General features: G+C 34.8%; 5 protein-coding genes and 1 non-coding gene across 8 annotated transcripts; 2 read left to right on the forward strand and 4 right to left on the reverse strand.

Annotated features, from left to right (window-relative positions):
• Positions 1-1,277: 1,277 nt before the first annotated feature.
• LOC106349003 (nuclear transport factor 2-like) lies at positions 1,278-4,308 on the forward strand. 2 transcript variants are annotated; one of them, XM_013788871.3, is made up of 10 exons: positions 1,278-1,459; positions 1,766-1,826; positions 1,950-2,087; positions 2,230-2,503; positions 2,587-2,816; positions 2,932-3,151; positions 3,261-3,388; positions 3,508-3,573; positions 3,647-3,710; positions 3,799-4,308. In XM_013788871.3, the coding sequence occupies exons 2-10, from the start codon at positions 1,782-1,784 to the stop codon at positions 4,026-4,028; spliced, it is 1,395 nt and encodes a 464-aa protein (XP_013644325.2). In that variant the 5' UTR covers positions 1,278-1,459; positions 1,766-1,781; the 3' UTR covers positions 4,029-4,308. The 2 variants fall into 2 exon arrangements, with proteins under 2 accessions (XP_013644325.2, XP_013644326.2); XM_013788872.3 differs by having other exon boundaries at positions 1,292-1,459; positions 3,264-3,388.
• A 533-nt stretch (positions 4,309-4,841) lies between these two features.
• On the reverse strand, positions 4,842-6,512 carry LOC106349004 (probable E3 ubiquitin-protein ligase DTX3). Of its 2 annotated transcripts, none has more exons than XM_013788874.3 (6): positions 6,281-6,512; positions 5,888-6,148; positions 5,730-5,787; positions 5,541-5,638; positions 5,208-5,455; positions 4,842-5,115 (listed from the first exon to the last, which is right to left on the reverse strand). In XM_013788874.3, exons 2-5 carry the CDS (start codon positions 6,116-6,118, stop codon positions 5,231-5,233), a joined length of 612 nt encoding a protein of 203 aa, XP_013644328.2. In that variant the 5' UTR covers positions 6,119-6,148; positions 6,281-6,512; the 3' UTR covers positions 4,842-5,115; positions 5,208-5,230. The 2 variants fall into 2 exon arrangements, with proteins under 2 accessions (XP_013644328.2, XP_013644327.2); XM_013788873.3 differs by having other exon boundaries at positions 6,243-6,450.
• A 611-nt stretch (positions 6,513-7,123) lies between these two features.
• On the reverse strand, positions 7,124-9,225 carry LOC106349006 (RPM1-interacting protein 4). Its single transcript, XM_013788875.3, has 4 exons — positions 9,108-9,225; positions 8,119-8,544; positions 7,770-7,958; positions 7,124-7,354 (listed from the first exon to the last, which is right to left on the reverse strand). The coding sequence occupies exons 1-4, from the start codon at positions 9,114-9,116 to the stop codon at positions 7,322-7,324; spliced, it is 657 nt and encodes a 218-aa protein (XP_013644329.1). The 5' UTR covers positions 9,117-9,225; the 3' UTR covers positions 7,124-7,321.
• A 3,382-nt stretch (positions 9,226-12,607) lies between these two features.
• On the forward strand, positions 12,608-14,358 carry BNAC07G26670D. Its single transcript, XM_013788876.3, has 2 exons — positions 12,608-13,212; positions 13,830-14,358. Exons 1-2 carry the CDS (start codon positions 12,927-12,929, stop codon positions 14,195-14,197), a joined length of 654 nt encoding a protein of 217 aa, XP_013644330.1. The 5' UTR covers positions 12,608-12,926; the 3' UTR covers positions 14,198-14,358.
• A 158-nt stretch (positions 14,359-14,516) lies between these two features.
• Positions 14,517-14,588, reverse strand: TRNAK-UUU. The gene has a single exon. It is a non-coding gene; the product is annotated as a tRNA-Lys (tRNA).
• Positions 14,589-14,851: 263 nt separating this feature from the next.
• LOC106349008 (ankyrin repeat and SAM domain-containing protein 6) lies at positions 14,852-16,644 on the reverse strand. The gene is made up of 7 exons (XM_013788877.3): positions 16,489-16,644; positions 16,275-16,405; positions 15,918-15,985; positions 15,568-15,830; positions 15,393-15,467; positions 15,260-15,322; positions 14,852-15,097 (listed from the first exon to the last, which is right to left on the reverse strand). Exons 2-7 carry the CDS (start codon positions 16,385-16,387, stop codon positions 15,053-15,055), a joined length of 627 nt encoding a protein of 208 aa, XP_013644331.2. The 5' UTR covers positions 16,388-16,405; positions 16,489-16,644; the 3' UTR covers positions 14,852-15,052.
• Between the last annotated feature and the right edge of the window lie 1,822 nt (positions 16,645-18,466).

The following is an 18,466-nucleotide window of genomic DNA, read 5'->3' on the forward strand; positions in this document are numbered from 1 at the left end:
AGATCATTATTTGGTGTTTTATTGTGCTATGTAGTAGTAGGTCATAAGTTAATATATTAAATGTTTGTCTTTTTAATAATATGTTGTTGTGTGCATAATACGTACTACTTGTTAGTGATTAAGTGAGTTTCCGATGTAAAATATATTTAATTTCAATAATTGTCTTTAGACATTTGTTGATTCTAAGATTAAAGGCGTCAAAATTGTATTTTAATTTTGCACATTTTTTCACATTACTCTTTTTAGATGTGTTTTGCACTCTCCCCATAGTTTGTCCTTGAGCCGTCACCATCTTTGTATTTCGTTTACTTCTCCATTGTGCAGTGTTTCTCACCATCACTGGAAAAAGATTTCAATTATGTGCTCTTGTTTTTCCTCACTTTCTTCTTCTGTGAGATTATCTAGTATTTGTTATAGATCAGGAATATTAGTTCCATGTTGTGCGGTTTTTTCTTACAGCGTTGTAGGTTATTTCGGTCAATATTGGTCCTCTTTTTCCTTAGATTTTGGCTAATGTTAGAAACTACGTCTCGTTGGATTGGGTCAAAGTTTAGTTGTCTTTGATGTTGTCTTCCTTGTCGTTGGTTTGCCGTTGATAGTCTTTGCTCGTCTCGGTTTTTAAGATCTGATTTTTGGTGATCTGATTTCTATGCTCTTTTCATAGCTCGAAGATGGTTCCACGGTTTGTTGATTTCATTTTGTCTCTTTATATCTTTTTGTTCTCTCATCTTATTGCACTTTTCATCTTTGATCACGTCTCTGGTGGCTCTCCCTTTCGCCATATTTGCTACTCCATGTTTGGATAGTGTTTTGCTCTGTAGTTTGAAATGATGTTTATGGTCTCATGCTTGAACTCTAGTTTTTTGGTGGTTGACTTCCATTCTCCTCCACTGGAGTTGTTTTAACTTCTTCTTCACATGCATGTATGCATCTCTTTGGGTTGGTTCTTTTGAATATAGTAGAGTAGATGATTTTCTTTGTCATTTTTTTGTAACTGAGCCAAATCTTCTATAAATTTCAGAACCGGTCATATTATAAAAAGTAATATTTCGGTTGGATAGAAAAATGAAGGACCCAAGAGAATTTTGTGGTTTCTTTTGGATATACAATAAACAATTTGCTTGTCGTCATTAGTGTAAACGGAAACCAATCATCTACTCTACCAATTAAAATCTTCTTTGATACTACGAGTTTAGTGGAGAGAAAACAAATATTCTAGAAGGAAGCGGAACGGACCCTGTCGGCACGTGAGATGTAGAAGTAGAAGAAGGAAGTAACCAAAAAGCCGTCAACGTAAATCCCTCTGCCTATATAAACACACTAAAAGCCCACTCTCACCCCTCCTTCACCTTTTCGCTTTCAGTACACTTGGCCCCCTCTCTCTCTCGATTCCGATCAAACCCTAGATAGGACCCCAAATCGGAGCTCCAAACTTCGCTCTCACTCTCTCTAATTTCAGGTGTCTCTTCGTCTTCCCACTCTTTCTCTTTCGTTTGACGATTTACTTCGCCTAATGTCATCTACAGTGACAGTTTCATCTGTAAATGCGAAATGTGAAGTTGATTTTTGAGTTTCTTAGTTCGTTTGTTGCTAATTGTGTGTTTCTCGAGGTTATATATGTGCGTGTGGTGTAGTTCATGAGTTAGGTCTACGGAGATTGATTGTGATGTGGAAAAAAACAGTAACTTTTAAGGATCTTTCGGCTGTTTTTGTGATTTAGAGAGATATTGTAAGAGTTAATTTTATGAATCTTCTTTCTATGAAGGTTATATAGCTATACCATGGATCCTGCTCAAGTACCAGCTCCTGTTGTTGACCCACTCGTTGTATGTCTCTCTCATTCATGGGGGTTTCCTTCTCCTCTCATAAGTTTTATTGTGATTATTTTGTTTTTTTTGTTGTGTGATTAGACTTGTGTGTTTTTTGTTTCTTGTGGTTGGTGAATGTAGGTTGGGAGAGCATTTGTGATGCAGTACTACGAGATTCTGCATAAGCATCCTCAGCATCTGCACCGCTTCTATCATGAGATCAGTAAGGTTGGGCGTGTGGGACAGGACGGTGTCATGCGTGACTTTTACACCTTGGAAGTAAGTTGTTGTAAATAATTTAGCTGCTGTGTCTGTGGAGTGTTGTTGAGTAAATAACAACAAGGCATTGAGCTTGAGAGTCAAATTGGTCAATTTTTAAGTAAAACTTGCTAAAAGTTGTCTCTTTTACTGTTGAGCACAGGGTATACGTGAGGAGCTTGACACACTCTCTTTTGGAGATTTCGAATCCGCTAAGATAACCAGTTATCATACCCAAGAGTCTCACAGTGGGGGTTTTATCGTTTTGGTCACTGGCTGGTTCACTCTGAAAGATGCGCTTAAAAGGAAATTCACACAGACCTTTTTTCTTGCTCCCCAAGAAAATGGGTACTATGTTCTGAATGACATCCTCAGATTTGACAATGGGCCCGAGGCCCTTGATGGGGATGGCTCTCTAACACCCTTTCCTGTTACTGGTAGGTTAAAAATGTACTCATTCTCCATCACTTTTTTTAATCTTCTCTAACGCATATTGTATTCCGATCATTTTCTTATTCAGCTCCTACAGGAGGCATTCAGGGCTCTGAGCAAGCTGCATTAGCTTCGGTGGATTCTGTTTGTAAGGAAGTATCCAAGGACAATGCTTCAGTTGCTAAGGAGAGTATTCTGGTACCTGATTCTGTCAATGAAGAAGTTCCGCATATTGAGAAAACTTACAACAAAGTTGGAGGTGATTCCATGAAAATTTCTGACCCAGAAAATGTTTCGAAGAAATCTTATGCCTCTGTGGTAAGTATAGTGAGAGAGGATCCACCACTCAACCTTATTTCATCTTATTATAATCTTGATCATATCGCTTCCGGAGTTATCTGTTGATAGTCAATGACTTTCATAATACTTGAAGGTTGCAAAGGATAAATCTGGAGTTTCAGCTGGCTCTTCACCGTCTCCAAAGCAGATACCCAAAGACCAGGAACTTCAAGTGATTTCAGATGTTTCTACAGAGCAGAAAGTCAAAGATCAAGGCCATCAAGTGTCTTCAGATCTTTCTCCAGTCGAAAAATCTGATGCAGTTTTTGAGGCTGTTGATGATACTGAATATGGGTACAATCAGGGGTTTGAAGGTAGTGGTTTCATAGAAAAGCTGTTCCTCAAGTCTTTTTATCAAAATTATGGACTATGGCAGTACGATTTCTCTTAATCCTTTCATGACCTTCTTTCTGTTTTTATTAGCAGTAGCTGAGGGCACATCTATCTATGTGAAACATCTTCCTGGAAATGCCACCATTGACATGCTTGAGAATGAATTCAAGAAATTTGGAGCTATTGGGAATGGTGGCGTTCAAGTTATAAGCCAAAAGGTAAGATTGACCGATAAACTAACAATTCAGAATCGGAAGTTTGAGTCCCTTGCCCAGGGATGAAGAAACACTGATTTTCTTTATCCTTAAAGACTGACAGTTTACTGTATGACTGGTAGGGCTTTGGTTATCCTTTCGGGTTTGTTGAGTTCAAAGATGCAGATGCTGCCCAGAAAGCAATAGAGGTACACAATCTGCAATACAGAGGAATGAGTATCTTAACATTTAAATCGATATTAACATCTCCATGATACACAGGCTTCACCTCTGATGATCGGTGGACAGAAAGCTTTCGTAGAGGAGAAGCGATCTACAGCAAGAGGTGAGTTAGCGCGAGTATGAAAAACTCTGATTAATGATTATACGAGGCAGATGAGGATGAACGTTTTGTATTTTTGCTTGAAAAACAGGTAACAGGGGAAGGGGATATGGAAATGAATACGGAAACAGAAATGTGATAGGAGATGGGGGAAACGGATATGGAATAAGGAATGAGGGAGGAAGGGGAGGAGGAGGACGTTATGGACATGGGAACAATTACAATAGGGGAAGAAGAGGAGGAGGAGGAGGAGGAGGAGGAAGGTATTTTAATCGCAGAGGCGGCTATGAATACGTCGTCGCCAGCAACAACTCATACTAAACCGGATTGGGCTTTTGTGGAGGGGGTAACCGGATGATCTAATAATGATAACCGATTTTTGCAACGGAGACTATATACGTCTCTCGTTGGCCTGATAGTTGTTTCTCTCAGGTACTATAATATTAGGAGGCAAAAGAAAAATTAAACAATGATTTGTCAGGAGGGTATTAGTGTAAGAAAAAGTTTATAATTCGACCATCTATTGGGGATTGTGTGTTCGGTTCTAAATAGTATCTAATGAATGAATGTTATATAAGCTTTATCCTTTTATTTCTTTCAATTTAGAACGTGAGGTACAAACTATGTCGGAAGATAAAACACGTGATTTCTCTAGTTCTCTGTTTGGTCTGACGGCACGACCTTCACGATCATGACAACGGGAGAAAAAGAAACTATTGTTTTAAATATACTCCAAAGCAAAAGAGAAAAGCAAAGTACCAATCACCCCCAATGACTAGGCAACTTCCTTCAAAAGACTTATCATACACTAACAAAACACTCTTGGGTTGTGGTTTCATTTGATGTTCAAAAAAATAATAACTGTGGTTCCATGACATTGCGAAGAAGATCATGCATACAAGCTTAACGTATCCTTAAGAAACGTGGATAAAAGGCAGAGCCATATCACATCAATTCAAACCCTTGTCTATTAGCTTATGTAATCTATCATAGCACTCTACTTCTAGTGCATGGAACGCTAATATATTCCCCGTCTAGTTCCCAATATTTTCTCAGAAGCTTAACGCAATTATCAGTACTTTGAGATGAGAGAATTGACACACACAAGATCAGGAAGCAACAACAAAGTTGAGATTCAGTATCAAATTTTGTTTCTTCCATATATATATTTTTCATCTATCAGAGAGAGTAAGGCATCCTCTGAGCAGTTTGCAGAGACATAAATTACATAAAACAACAACTAGGAAACAAACAAATCCGATATTACCAATGATATCCATTAAATGAAAGGGGGCCTTCTTAAACAATGAATATTTCTCTTCCAATAAAGTGAAACATTCAAACTAAAACGCCAAGTCACTGAAGTCCCTCCAATGTTCCAAAGCGAATTGAGGCTTAGCTGTTAGACCTGTGACAAAACCATTGTCCTGTTAACTAAATCAAATCTTGTAACGTGTATACAACCGAAGATGAAAAAACCTATCATTTGGTAAGCCTTACAAGGTGATTGTTTGATGTACAATTCATCTGGTGGTTGGAAGGAATACTCGAATCAGCTCTTTAACAGTCACCCTTTTCCTACAAGTAGGGCACTTGGCTTGTCGAGATATTGCCGTCTTTATACATCCCTTGCAGAAGATGTGACCGCATTTGGTTGACGTCTCCTCGGTGAACGGGCACATACAGATCGGACAAGAGAATTTCGGCTCCTCTGGTGGTGGTGGAGGAGGCTTTGGGCTAGACTCTCTCTGCACAAAGAAAATAAAAGAGTTGAAAACCTCAGACTAGATAACATAATAAATGGTTTCAGAAATTCATCAGTGTATCCTATACCACATCTACAGGGACATGCTCACAGTCGATGACAGGTTGATTAGGAGGAATCCTTCTCCGTTTGTTGCTTACGTTGGGAGGCAATCTAGTCGTACCACCTGCACTTACCCCCATCCAAGTAAGAAACAAACACAAAGAGTATAAAACTCTAAAACAGCTATCTCTTGAAGATCAATAGATGAAACTCACCTGACTCTACATCAACCATCAACGGCCTCCGACGTGCACCTGCTGACTTGCTCTTAGCCTATCATCAAAACGAAACTAAAATCAATAAACCATTATACGGATCCATCACATCACTGCAAAAAAAAGTGAGAAACTTTAAGGGATAAGAGGGATCATACTTCAGCAAAAGCACTTGCGGATGATTCAATAACATCATCTTCAATAGCATCGACATCAATCATCGTAGGAACAGGCTGAGAAGGGACAGTCCCGCCACTAGGCGCCACCGTAGGATCTGCTCTCACAGAAGCGGAGGTCGTCCCTTCGTGATCTCTGGGTACCTCATTCAGATCAATCACAGCTTTCCTCCGTCGAATTCCTCGGCTTGCTCTCGACTCTTGTGAGCTCATTTCTCAAGACGGAGTGGCCAACCTTTGTACCTGCAAAGAGATTTGATTGAAAATTGAGAATTTATCATCCGTAATCGACTATAAATGATTAGCAGAAAGGTGGGATTGAAAGTAAGTGAAGGACCTCTTCGATCGAGTCGATTCGAGGTTTGAGATGCTCACCGTGATCTCAATTTCAATCGAGGAGAATCTCCGGAGAGGATTAGGAACCTAATCTCTTTTTGTGTATCTAGGGTTTTTGAAATGTTGCACGATCCTTTTTCCAGAGAGAGAGAGAGAGAGAGAGAGAGAGACGAAGGAGGAAGGAGAGAAACGGCAAATGATTAAATTTGAGTTCATAAACGCGGTCGCTGTATCAACTAAGATCGTTACACGTGTGGCAAACGAAGCTTGTGGTCTTGTGGCTACGAAACGGCAGGGCTTTCTTTTTACTCCGTTTTCACATCCGCACTTCGTGGTGTTTTCATCGTAATTACCATGCTGTTTCCCCGAAGGAGCGAATGTAAAATAGCGCATTGGGCTCAGATTATTATCGTTGACCGACTTTTTTTTTTTTACACAATTACCATCGACGATTACAAATATTTTTATTCAGCTCATACAAGAAAAAGTGAATTTCTATATGTGATTTCTTCTCAATTCTCTACGTCCGTTTCCGATTTAGTTTCATTAGAGAACTTCCAACAGTTAAAAAAACTCAATATTCGTTCTTAACAAAATTATATTAGTATTTTAGCGTAATTTGTTTGTAGTATTTTAGTATAATTATATTGTACAATTACATTTGATTTATTTGTAAAAGAGTCAAGCCATTAAGATATGGACACTTGTAAAATGAGTATTTATAAGAGTTCTAAAAGGTCCTAATTCAGAAACTATATCTTTCTTCTTTTTCAATTTTTTCTTTTCTAATATTTTTATTAGTGAGAAGTACCCCATCCTCGTTGTATCACTGGGGGTGCTCTTACTAAACCAAGATTAACATAGATTCCAAGTTAGATGACGAACGAGTAACTATGTTTGTAGCATTTTTCCCATAACATCGATACATACACTTTTAGCAAAAAAAAAACACCCATACATACATAGAACATACCAAAATAATATTTGTATTTATAATATTGAATACTCGAGCCAAACCATATCCAGAAGCAAACAACAAATTAACCATTTAAACAAAGTAACGAATTATCTTCAGTAGCTTCACTTTCGGCACCATCTAGGAAAGCAGCAACCCTACACATCATAATTTACAATGAAACGTCAGGTTATGTAGCTAAAATGTGTACGTATGATGATGTGGATTTTTGCTGAAAACGTATATGTTTTTGATATATCTCATACCCAGATCAAAATGTGAAGCACTACATCTTTTCTCCGACCACTTAGAAGTCTTATATAAAAAGATAAAATGTTTTTCGTGTTGACAAAAAGAAGGAAAAAAACGAAGGTATAAATAATACCACTACACACCGGAGTAGTCTTGAATGTTGAATTATGCTATTTGGAATAAAAGGAATGATAAATTATTAGCCTGTTACTGAGTGTCAAGGCCACTTGTCTATAACTTTGATGCATGGCTGTACTTTCTAACTAGTTTTTTAAAATTTATCATGACAATTTAAACAAATAAATAAGCACACATGTATACCTTGGGACTAGAAGGTAGCGGTTGATGATGTTGGTCGTCGTTGATGAGTGGAGTTGGAGTGCTATGATCAGTTTCATTGTAAGAACTCACAGTCCCACTTTGTTTCTTGCTTTCTTTCACTTTTTCAAAGATGAGTGTATAACTCTGATCCTCAGAACCCGATCCAGGAAACGGCGGAATAGTTGCGACCTATATGAACAATTTTTTTTAAGAATCGTAACACATTTTGTAATTAAAAAAAAATGGTTAAAATGATATCATGTCGGGAGAGTGGCTCATTTTCGGTCCAGAGTTGTAAGAGTTCGAGAGATAAACATGTTGGATTAATCAATAAAAGAGTAGTACGTACCCTTTCACTGCCCCGACCTCTAAGATTGCTTATGGGCCTAGGTTTCACCGGTGTAGGATCATATGGTTGGCGTCTATTCGTTTCCGATGGATTTGTACCTCCGCCACCATATGATTGATGGTTATACGCTTCTGCTGGGGGAGGAGCTCTGATTCTGTTGTTTCTTTCATTTTGAGGAGACGGTCTGAATTCGGTTTCTTCTCGTCTACCGAATCTTTCTTGTCTCGGTCTTACATTGTGGTTTGGTGGTTGGTCATGTCTCTGATTTCGAGTTTGCGCAGCGGTTGGATTCATTTCTGGATACTCGTTGGGATTAGGATTAGACTTGTTTGTATTTTTCCTCGACGACCTACTGGCCTTATCGAACATTACTGTGAATGGAACATCTTCTGTCCATTCTCCAAATTTGGGCACGCTTTGACGATTCTGTAGCCACAAGGAAAAAAAAATGTCTTAGAAGACTAGCTAGCTAGCTAGCATTTAAATTGCAAGCAAGAGTCATGACTATTCTTAGACGGTTAGAAATTTAATGAGAACATTATTGTTGTATATAGACTACTCACTAATTCATCAATTTGTTCTTTTAATAGTCAGCTTCAAAATGAAGACCATATATAAATATAAAAGAGTCGGTGTCTAGTTTTAGATCTGAATATTTGCTTTTGGACAAGAAATATAAGTTAATCTTCATGGATGTTAATCATAATCCTATTAGACATTAATAACAGGAAAACAAGTAAGAACCTTGATGTTCATACACAAACAAAATCTCATCATAATCAAACAGACCAATCTCGTACTCATGCATGTAGATTCTAAATAACTTCATCTTGTAAACACGTGATAGTTTGCAGATTTAGAAAAAAAACTCTATAATAACGTAGATATGTTAGATAGTTTATTTTTCAAAAGAAAAACATGTTTGATGATATTTAGTATCCATTTAGAGAAATTAAAACAGAAATATAACAAAAAAAAAAAGGACTTACTGCTGCCATGTTGTCGGTTCCTAGAAGCTAGAAATGGAGAAATGCTTCAATGGGTCTGAAACAAAAGAGAGAGACATTAGTTTGAGAAATAGAGCTGGTGAGATATATAGGAATAGGAGACGTGTATACACGAAGGCGTTGACTAGTCTTTCTCGTGATTGCGTAAAACGACGACGACTCTTTCTACGCTGACTTATCTACTTTGTATTTTTAATGAACAGAATATTTTCAAACATACGACGCGCTTTTCATGCGTGTATTACATATAAAACTAATGCTGTCAAACAAAACTAACAAAATGAAGTAAAAACCAAACAGGTTTCAGGGTAATTCCCCTCATGTAACGATTGCACAACAGGTACGGACATATGAATAAATTGTAATTGTAAACACCCATCTCCCGTAACAATCCGGAGCACAAGGTTAGAGACACGTGATTAAACCAACAAGGCAAGTCACTGTATCTTATTAATCTTATTTCCAATCACGGTACACTTAAATTTCAAAACGTAGTTAAGTAAACCTAAATCCCTTACCTCAAAATATGGCACCACTCGGATTTTCACTTTTGCACTTCCTCGGGACCTCTGCAAAGATTCATTAGACTTCTTTCTGATGGGGAAAAGAAAGAAAAGACTCTCATATTTATAAAATAATACCTATGGTTTTTTTTGAGCAACTTCAATGGATCATAGACTTGGTGGATTTTCTCTTTTGAAATAAAAGGAATTGAATCTATGGATTTTGACTTGAAACAAAAAGAATTGAAATAAAAGGAATTGAATATATGATAAAAATAGAATCTTAAAATATTATACTAGTTATAATGGTGGTGTTGAATAAAATATTCAACAGTTGAATCATTAAGGATTTGAATAACATGCATATTAATATACAGATTTATTGCAGAATATTAACTTTGCAGATTGGACTGCTTTTGTTTTCCATTCACCATTTTAAATGCATAACAAAATCAAATAGAAAATAATAACTAATTTGCAAGCAGATTCATTTTAGGAGTTAATTTATTAATCTGCAAATAAAGAGGGAAATGTGCTAGGGAACATACTGGAGACCAATCATGTGTGTTTAATTTTTTCCGCATTAATTCTGTATATAAATGTATTTAATCCATTTGATTTATTTTAAACTAAAGATAAACTCTTTTAAAATTATTGTCAAATAGTTTAATCAATCTTATTTTCAGTAATAATCCATTTTAGAAAAATTTGGTTATAAAATGATTTAAAATTTATATTATTTATTTGTATAGTGTATTCAATATAAAATTTCCGTGTATATTCTCAAGATATATAATTGACATATCACAATTTTATACACAAATATGTTTAAAGAATTTTATTTTCCACAACAAAGTACTATTTTGAATTGTAATATTTCAATGAATTATGAAACGTTTAATAGATTTGAAAGTTGAAGTAAAGTCAATGATATTCGATGAAATTTTATATTTTTCTAACAAATATATTATAATTCATTCATCCATTTTTATTTTTTGTTTAACTTAAAATTTTATTCTTGTTTTAAGTATTATGTTAAAATATTTTTAACCTTTTTAACACTCAGTCTAGTCTTGGTAATTTTATTGAAACCCAAAAATCAAACCGGAACATAACCGAAAAACAAAACTTAAACTAGACCAAAATTTACAAAAACCTGAACGAATACAATTTCTTTAAATCTGAAAAATAAAAACCAAACCGAAATCAAACGGATACCCGAATATCCTAAATATAATAAAATACTATTTATTTTTAAATTTAAAAAGCTATGATATATAATTTATAAATAAAAATTTGTGCAACACATCTGAATTACTTTAATATTTTAAAATAAAAATATGAGCTAGGGTTTTAACTTAGATTTCCAAGGGTTTTTTGTTTTATTTTTTTTTTTGCTTCAAACTCGAAGTAAATCAGAACAATTTTTAATTCGATTATATTTCAGGTTTTATAGAAAAACTGACATAAAGCCGACATTAATTATTCGAACCAATCAATTCTAAAAATGTTTGGTTCCAAAACGGATCCTAAACATTCCAACCTGAATAATTGGACCCGACCCATATCGTAAACCTGAAATGCCCAACGCTAATTCAGTCAACAATGATGATTTGATAAATTAGTTGATATGCATTTGTTTTGCATATTTACATGATCTGCATTTGTTGTGCTTGATCTGCATTGTTTGTTGATATGCATATTTTGAACTACGTCATCTATTCGAAGCCTAAAATAAGTATGCTGAATAATGAAATTTCATCAAGTAAATTATTTGGTGTTGAAAAGATTCAACATGTTATTGTAAACGACTAATGCTACATGTAACATTCTAAAACTATGTACAGTGGTTTCAAGATTCAACATCTTTTCATCTTTTTCCCATCATCTCTTATTTCTTCCACTTCATTATTCAACAAATATTCAACTTTTACACACTATAATGATTTTGTTTAATGAAATTCTATATCCTATTTTACTAATCAATAATTATTTTATATGTCTAAATTAAATACACTAAGTATCTATTTATAAAGAATTTTAAATAACAATTTTTCATATAATAAATAACAATAAATCATTTAGTTTATAATAAAAAAATGTTTTTAAATAATTAGGAAAATATGAAACTATCAAAGTTTTAAAATGTGACATGTGTCGTCGGTGTTTTCCATTTTCTTCTCATTCAACATGTTGAATATATTCAACACCAAATAATCCACATCATCAAATTTCATTTTTCAACAACTTCGTTGTAGTAATACATGATCTTAAGATTTTTGATATTTTCACATAATTATTTAAAATTGAATATTTTATTTTTATATCAAATTTTATTATTTTATTGTTCTTTAGGTTTATTTAATTTGTATACATAAAATATTAAGTAGTAAAATAGAGTGTTGCATTTTACAAAGCAAAACTATTGTAATTAGTAAAAGTTGAATTTGTATTGAATCATTATATAAAAAATGATGTAAAGCGTTAAAATATGAAAAGTATGATGTTAAATTTTGAAACCCATATGGATAGTTCTAGAGAAATATGCATCAAATTAAGGCTGAGATTTTTAACCAAACGGTACTTGTCGAACCGAACCGAACCGAATCGAAAAGTTTGTTGGGCAATTAGTTTGTTGCATATTTTTTTGTTATACAAAAGAATTTTATTTTATATAATTTATATTTATTTTAAGCTAATATTATTAAAATACATTAATATTATTATAAATATTTTTTTGAACTGAATTTTTTTTAATTTTATTTCAAATACTAGTTGTTAAATATGTGTAATTAATAAGAATATAAATACATTTCATTTTTTTAGTCGGTGTGAATATTGTTAAAGCTACATTTTATCCTCCAAGACAAAAAAAAAAGAAAAGAAAACGGATGCAACTTTAGTACTTTGCTGAAGACTAATTCGTCATCTATCTTTAAAGTAAAAGTAAAAGCAAGTGAAAAGGCATGATGAGTAGTTTAGACTTAAGAGTAGAGTTCACTCTTGTATCTTGAGTTTTTACATAATTACACCATTAATCATTCACACCATTGATCTTCTCTCTCTCGATTAGTGAACAACTTTTTAATGCTTTCTACTGAAGTCCTCTCCCTCTCAGATCCTTCTTAGCTCTTCAGTGTCTTATTCTCTCCTTCCAAGCCTTTGTTCGATTACTTGAATCTTGACTTCATCCTCTCCATTTTATGATTCACTGGTGGAGGGTTTAGGGTTTTCACCATCTTTCTTGAATTCTGGTATAAAGGAACAAACTTTTTTTTGTAGGGAGAGTCAATCAGACATGATTCAGCTACTGTTTCTGGTTCTGTTCGTGGAAGGTGCGATTGCATTCTTGCTGCTGATTAAGATTGGCCCATTGAGGGAGCTTGTGATTAAAAGCCTTGACCAGATGAAGATGGGGAAAGGTCCTGCGACTGTGAAAACCATCGCTGGAACCATGTCTGTTATCCTTTTGTCTAATCTCATGAGCATCGTCAAGATCCAGAACAAAGGTGCAAAGCTCGGGACAATGTCTCCTATGGATCAGGTCCTTTGGAGAACTCACTTGCTTGAAGCTTCTCTAATGGGTCAGTTTCTTTCTCTCTCTTCTTTCTTAATTGGCTTTTGTATGAAACTGTGGTTTAAGCAGAACCATAGGGCTTTGCTAGTATAGAAGCAGAATGAATAGTTCAGTTGGTTGTTGCCTTGGTTTGTCCGTCACCAGTTGAGTTTTTTCAGCTTCTAGATTTTAGTTTAGTATATAAAGCATTGTTAATGTGTTATGGTATCACAAGCTTTCTAATTGTATCTGATGCTCCATGCTGCTAAGTGCTAACGTTCATTAGATTTGGGAAGCTGCCTTGATACTATTTTAATAGGTCCATAACCTGTTTCCCCATAGACAGTAACGAAGTAATATCGATTTATTGATCTCGAATTGCGATCACGATCACATGACTAAACCTTAAGAAAGAACCAAAAGTATCTAGTAGTTTTGTTGAAGAGAAGAGATATCCTGACTCTTCCAAAGCCATGTAACTTCTCACAACTTGCTCAATTCCCAAAGCTAGCGCCTATTAATCTAACCTGATTTGCTCATGTGTTTATTGGAGTTGATGCACTTTCTTATCAATACTTATTTTGGTTGTTTAAGATCTTCTTTCTTGCGTTTAAAGCACTCTGTTGTCTTGAATGATCTGTGCAGGAGTCGTACTTTTTCTAGGCTTCATAATTGACAGGATGCACCACTACCTCAGAAAGCTAATCAATCTAAGGGGTAACGTCGGGTCATCTAAAGAAGAACTTGAACAGCTTCAGAAAGAGAGAAACGAATTTAAGGAGAAAGAGGACAAAGCGTCCAAGGAAATCAAGCAGCTGCAAGAAACACTGTCATCTGTTTCAGAGAGACTTAAGAAAGCAGAGACCGAGTCTAAAGAGAAAGAGAAGAAGCTGGAAACCGCTGAAACACATGTCACGGCTCTCCAGAAACAGTCTGCAGAGCTGCTTCTGGAGTATGATAGATTGCTAGAAGACAACCAAAAGCTCCAAAGCCAGATTCTGGGAAAAACGTAAAGCTGATGTTAAATTGTTGAGTTTGTCATTTAACAAGTGTTTTTTTTTCTAATGTTGTTGACAATGATGAATTGGTGATTAAGAAGAGAAAGGATTGCAGTTGCAGTAAGTGTTGCATCATTTTTGTTTTTAAGTATAAGAATGTTGGTTCTCTTCTGAAACCTTTGTTTTGCCGACAGTCGTATCAAAATCCATGGATGTTGAGTATAATAAACAAAGAGGCTGCAAAGGCAGATCCTGATTATTAAAACCCGAAGGAAATGAAACATGGGACAAAGAGACAGTTATTTGATGGAGCTTTTGAAAAAATGGAAGCATGCGCCGTCTGTGGGGATTGAACCCACGGCCACGGGATTAAAAGTCACGCGCTCTACCACTGAGCTAAGACGGCTTGGTGTTCTGTTGGTTATTTAAACTCACTTATTTCAATTTACAATCGCTCAAACTGAGATAATAGAAAGGTGAATAAGAAACAAACACATGGTTACAACTTGCAACTACAAGTTATACAACCGAAACTGCCGTGAAGCCTTCAACTATGTATCCAGGAGTCAGTCACGTCTCACGATGATTTATTTACCAAAGAGAACAAGTTTGTTTCTAACCCCGTTCTGGTACCCTTCGTGTCTACAGGGTTCATCAAAAGAAACAAGATCCAAAGCTTAAAACGCTTTTTTCTCATTCGAGCATTCCTTTTTCGGTCTTTAGTTAAGAGTTCATTTCTGAGTTACAACTCTTTTAATCTCAAAAGTCTACCTACTCTCGTCTCTTGAGATTACATATGAGAAACCAAAAAGGGACAATGAAAAAGAGAAGTTCAGGATCTTTCAGAGCTTGAAGCAAGAAGCAAATCTATCAACGTTTAGATCCCAAGGCAAGAAGTATCTTCTTCCTGGGTCCCTGCAAATGGATGAAAACAGAGAACTTTAATATACGCATGATGATGGATGTGGTATGAATTGATTGAACAGGAGATAAACGACTATTCTACAGGACTAGTAATCCAAGCTTAAAGAAGCATGGTGAAAACAAATCCTATGGCAGCTTATTATGGACTTTTACCATTGGTATGAGCAGAGCTTTGAGGTCATCATCCGTCATATGCATCAGAGCATCCATATCAACCTGGAAAAGACAGATAACAGTAAGAAGAGAACACGCAGGAATTAATCTAACAGTAAATACATTCACATACTTCTTCCACTTGGAACGAGGTTGAATATTTCTCGAGACCCAATGATTCCAGGAAGCTATCAACCGACGTACCAGCCTGAACAAAACAGATAAACAGCCATTAAGTCATGAATGCTGTACGGCATAAAGAACTGATAAGAGAACTATGGTTTGCAGAAAATGAGGAATCATCTTGCCTGCTGTGGTTTCTTCTTGGCAGCTTTGTTCAGAGCTGCTCTGGTCTCAGATTTGGTTTCACCTGAACCGTTCTTTACGGCTGGTCTAGTAGCCACCCTTGTAGATGTTTTTAGGTTAGCGTTCCTTGGCTGTGGATTCTTTGTCCCAGATAGCTTTTCACGCAGATCGCGCTCGCCCAAACTAGCTCCTCCTAGTCGACTCTGCAAGCCGTGATGTTTCTTCTGGAGCTTCAAGCGGAGATCTCTAGGGTCAACCTTGCGATCTTGGTTAGTCAAATAGCACAGAGTCAACAACCAAAAGAGCGATACTTTATATAAGTTTAAGCAAGGAAGGTATAAAAGAACTATACTTGAAAGACGAGGCTTGGTGTCAACATCGAAAAGATCATGCTCCCACTTATCGTCCTCCTGCCTTCCTCTGAAAACATTTAGGTTTAATACATTAATCATCAGATTGTTTTTCCCAAACTCATGCTAGTGAAAAGGTAAAGAACACAATGAATGAATGTGCAGTTATACGATTTAGATTACACAATGATGAAACTAACTATCCATGTAGAGCTTTGACTAATTAAATAAAAACCTAAACACTAAGTTACTCGAAGGATCCTTCCTTAGGCAAAAGCAAGTCTACATTACGATAGAGAGAAACAAAAAGACGCAATATGAAGGCGGCGAAGAGTTGAGAGAGAGAGAGAGAGAAGAACCTCTTCCTCGTGACTTGTCTCCCGCGAGAAGATAAGTCGCCGGAGCCGCCATTGAGACGATTCTTCACCGTATTCTTGCTTACAGTCTCCGCCACCACTCGATCAGAATACATCTCGAATAGGTCAAAAACCTAAAAGAAGAAAAAAAATCACAGTGCGTAAGAGGGAGAAAGAGCAGAACTACAGCTTTATTAACAGTCTCCAAGTTACGTACCTCTCAGAGAGAACGGCCTCGAACGAAAACGATAATCACAGAGAGAGGTGACGCCGTCGCCTCGAACGAAAACGATATTTCCAATTCCGATTTCGATTCCACAGTTAAGCGGCAGCTCAAAGATAGTACTCGTCAGTCCTATCAAATTATATAGCCGGATCGAATGGGCCGCGTCGGATCGGGTCGGATAAGTCAGTGATATATCGTATTATTATTATTGGGCTCTATCTAGCCTTTCGTACAAACTTTTACTTAGAGGCCTGTATTTACGGCTGGTTAAGATTACCATACCATCAATTTGGTATTGTAACAAACCGGAAACATTTTGTTGTTAATTGTTTCATCTTATATGTACAACCATTTTATTATCATCGCTTTGAATCTTAATAGTATTACTAGATGATAATGCGCGGATTGAGTTTTTATACTAATGTTTGTTCATCAAATGATTTTAACATTTTGCAAAACTACAATTTTTAGTCTCTTAAATGTTTCATCGTTGTCGAATAGTTAACATATTACAACTCATTCTAATTATTTTTAAAACTTCATATGCACAAAAAAAAGACTAAGTTTTGCGGCTGACACAAATCACCAAAACCAGATAGGCAACATCGATTGTATAACGACAAAATGAGATTAAGTTTTCTAATCACGATTTGTTTACTATTGACTCTGCACAAGTGATTTCATTTTCTACCTTTATAAAATTGTGCTTTCGTTCTCGTTTATTTACCACTGATATGAGTTTTTTTTTTAAACTTCTTCTGTGAATTCGGTGAATTACATAAGTTTCAATTTTAAAAGATGTAGATGTGTAAAAATTAGTTCCACTCCAGATACATATATAAGAATCAAATTTTTGAAGAAAATTACCAGCAAACTCTATTCACAAGTTAGTGTTTAAATCTAATATATCAAGTTGTTATAGAATATAAGTGCAGACTCGAAATATAAATATTTGTCTAGTATGTATTCACAAGTTCGGTCTAAAAATTATCTAATTCTAGAACAACAAAACAAATTACTTATTTTGTTAACCTACGGTTTTCAGGTTTAGTTACTTAAGAATATACCGATAAGAAATATATATAATATTTTACCAATCTAGTAAATGTAAACTATTTATACACTAAGAATTGTTTGATTTATTAAATGATAAGCCATAAAACTTATAATATATAGTTCAAATATTTCATTCTTACAATTATAATAGCTAAAAAAATGGTACTAAGGAGAAACAAATATTAATTGAATGATCAAATCTCTTATTATTTGAATAAAATCAAAAGAAGTTGATTGTAATCTTGTCATTATATTTTATAAAAGCTTTTAAGAAATAAAAATCAGGACTAAATTATTTAATCTGAATGAAGTAATATATATATAGTGCTTCCAATACTAAAAAATAATCACTTTGATCTGAAGAAATGTATTTCTGGGATTGTCATGATCAAATAACATATTAGAAATCACCTATTAAAAAAATAATTTGTATATATAAAAATATATACATTAGAGTAAGCAAGTAAATCAAAACTAATACCTTTTGTTTATTTACAATTATGTTTTTTGTAAATAAATCAAAAAAATAATCTTATTTACTTTATATGGTATATAATTAAACTTTAGTGATATTGACATAGATATATATAGTATATTTATATTTATTATTGACACTTCCTACTCATATGGTTTTATTAACATTTGTATATTTGCTGTAACAAAAATTTAAACCGTTAATCACAAAACTTTAATTGTGAGATTTTTCAAAGAAAATTTCAATATTAAAATATTAAGATCTCAATAATTTTCAATGCAAATTTTGAAATTAACTTATTTATATATTTTTATATATTATATAATTTAATATAAATGATATTAATATACATATATAATATGAATTTCTATTAATCAGACCTCATATTCATACGATCTATAATCATTTGTATCTTGCTTGAACAAAAAAAATTAAACC

The sequence above is a fragment of the Brassica napus genome, chromosome C7 (genome assembly GCF_020379485.1).
Source record: "Brassica napus cultivar Da-Ae chromosome C7, Da-Ae, whole genome shotgun sequence".
NCBI classification, from domain to species: domain Eukaryota; kingdom Viridiplantae; phylum Streptophyta; class Magnoliopsida; order Brassicales; family Brassicaceae; genus Brassica; species Brassica napus.

Coding starts and splice junctions, on each gene's coding strand:
- LOC106349003 (XM_013788871.3), top strand. CDS start 1,782: ATGGATCCTGCTCAAGTACCAGCTCCTGTTGTTGACCCACTCGTT. Junction 1,827..1,949: donor CTGTTGTTGACCCACTCGTT/GTATGTCTCTCT, acceptor TGGTGAATGTAG/GTTGGGAGAGCATTTGTGAT. Junction 3,389..3,507: donor TTCAAGTTATAAGCCAAAAG/GTAAGATTGACC, acceptor TATGACTGGTAG/GGCTTTGGTTATCCTTTCGG.
- LOC106349004 (XM_013788874.3), bottom strand. CDS start 6,118: ATGAGCTCACAAGAGTCGAGAGCAAGCCGAGGAATTCGACGGAGGAAA. Junction 5,788..5,887: donor CCGCAAGTGCTTTTGCTGAA/GTATGATCCCTC, acceptor TTTTGATGATAG/GCTAAGAGCAAGTCAGCAGG. Junction 5,456..5,540: donor AGCATGTCCCTGTAGATGTG/GTATAGGATACA, acceptor TTCTTTGTGCAG/AGAGAGTCTAGCCCAAAGCC.
- LOC106349006 (XM_013788875.3), bottom strand. Junction 7,959..8,118: donor GAGGTCGGGGCAGTGAAAGG/GTACGTACTACT, acceptor TTGTTCATATAG/GTCGCAACTATTCCGCCGTT. Junction 7,355..7,769: donor CGCTACCTTCTAGTCCCAAG/GTATACATGTGT, acceptor TATGATGTGTAG/GGTTGCTGCTTTCCTAGATG.
- BNAC07G26670D (XM_013788876.3), top strand. CDS start 12,927: ATGATTCAGCTACTGTTTCTGGTTCTGTTCGTGGAAGGTGCGATTGCA. Junction 13,213..13,829: donor GCTTGAAGCTTCTCTAATGG/GTCAGTTTCTTT, acceptor TGATCTGTGCAG/GAGTCGTACTTTTTCTAGGC.
- LOC106349008 (XM_013788877.3), bottom strand. CDS start 16,387: ATGTATTCTGATCGAGTGGTGGCGGAGACTGTAAGCAAGAATACGGTG. Junction 15,468..15,567: donor CCAAGAAGAAACCACAGCAG/GCAAGATGATTC, acceptor TGTTTTGTTCAG/GCTGGTACGTCGGTTGATAG. Junction 15,323..15,392: donor CCTCGTTCCAAGTGGAAGAA/GTATGTGAATGT, acceptor TGTCTTTTCCAG/GTTGATATGGATGCTCTGAT.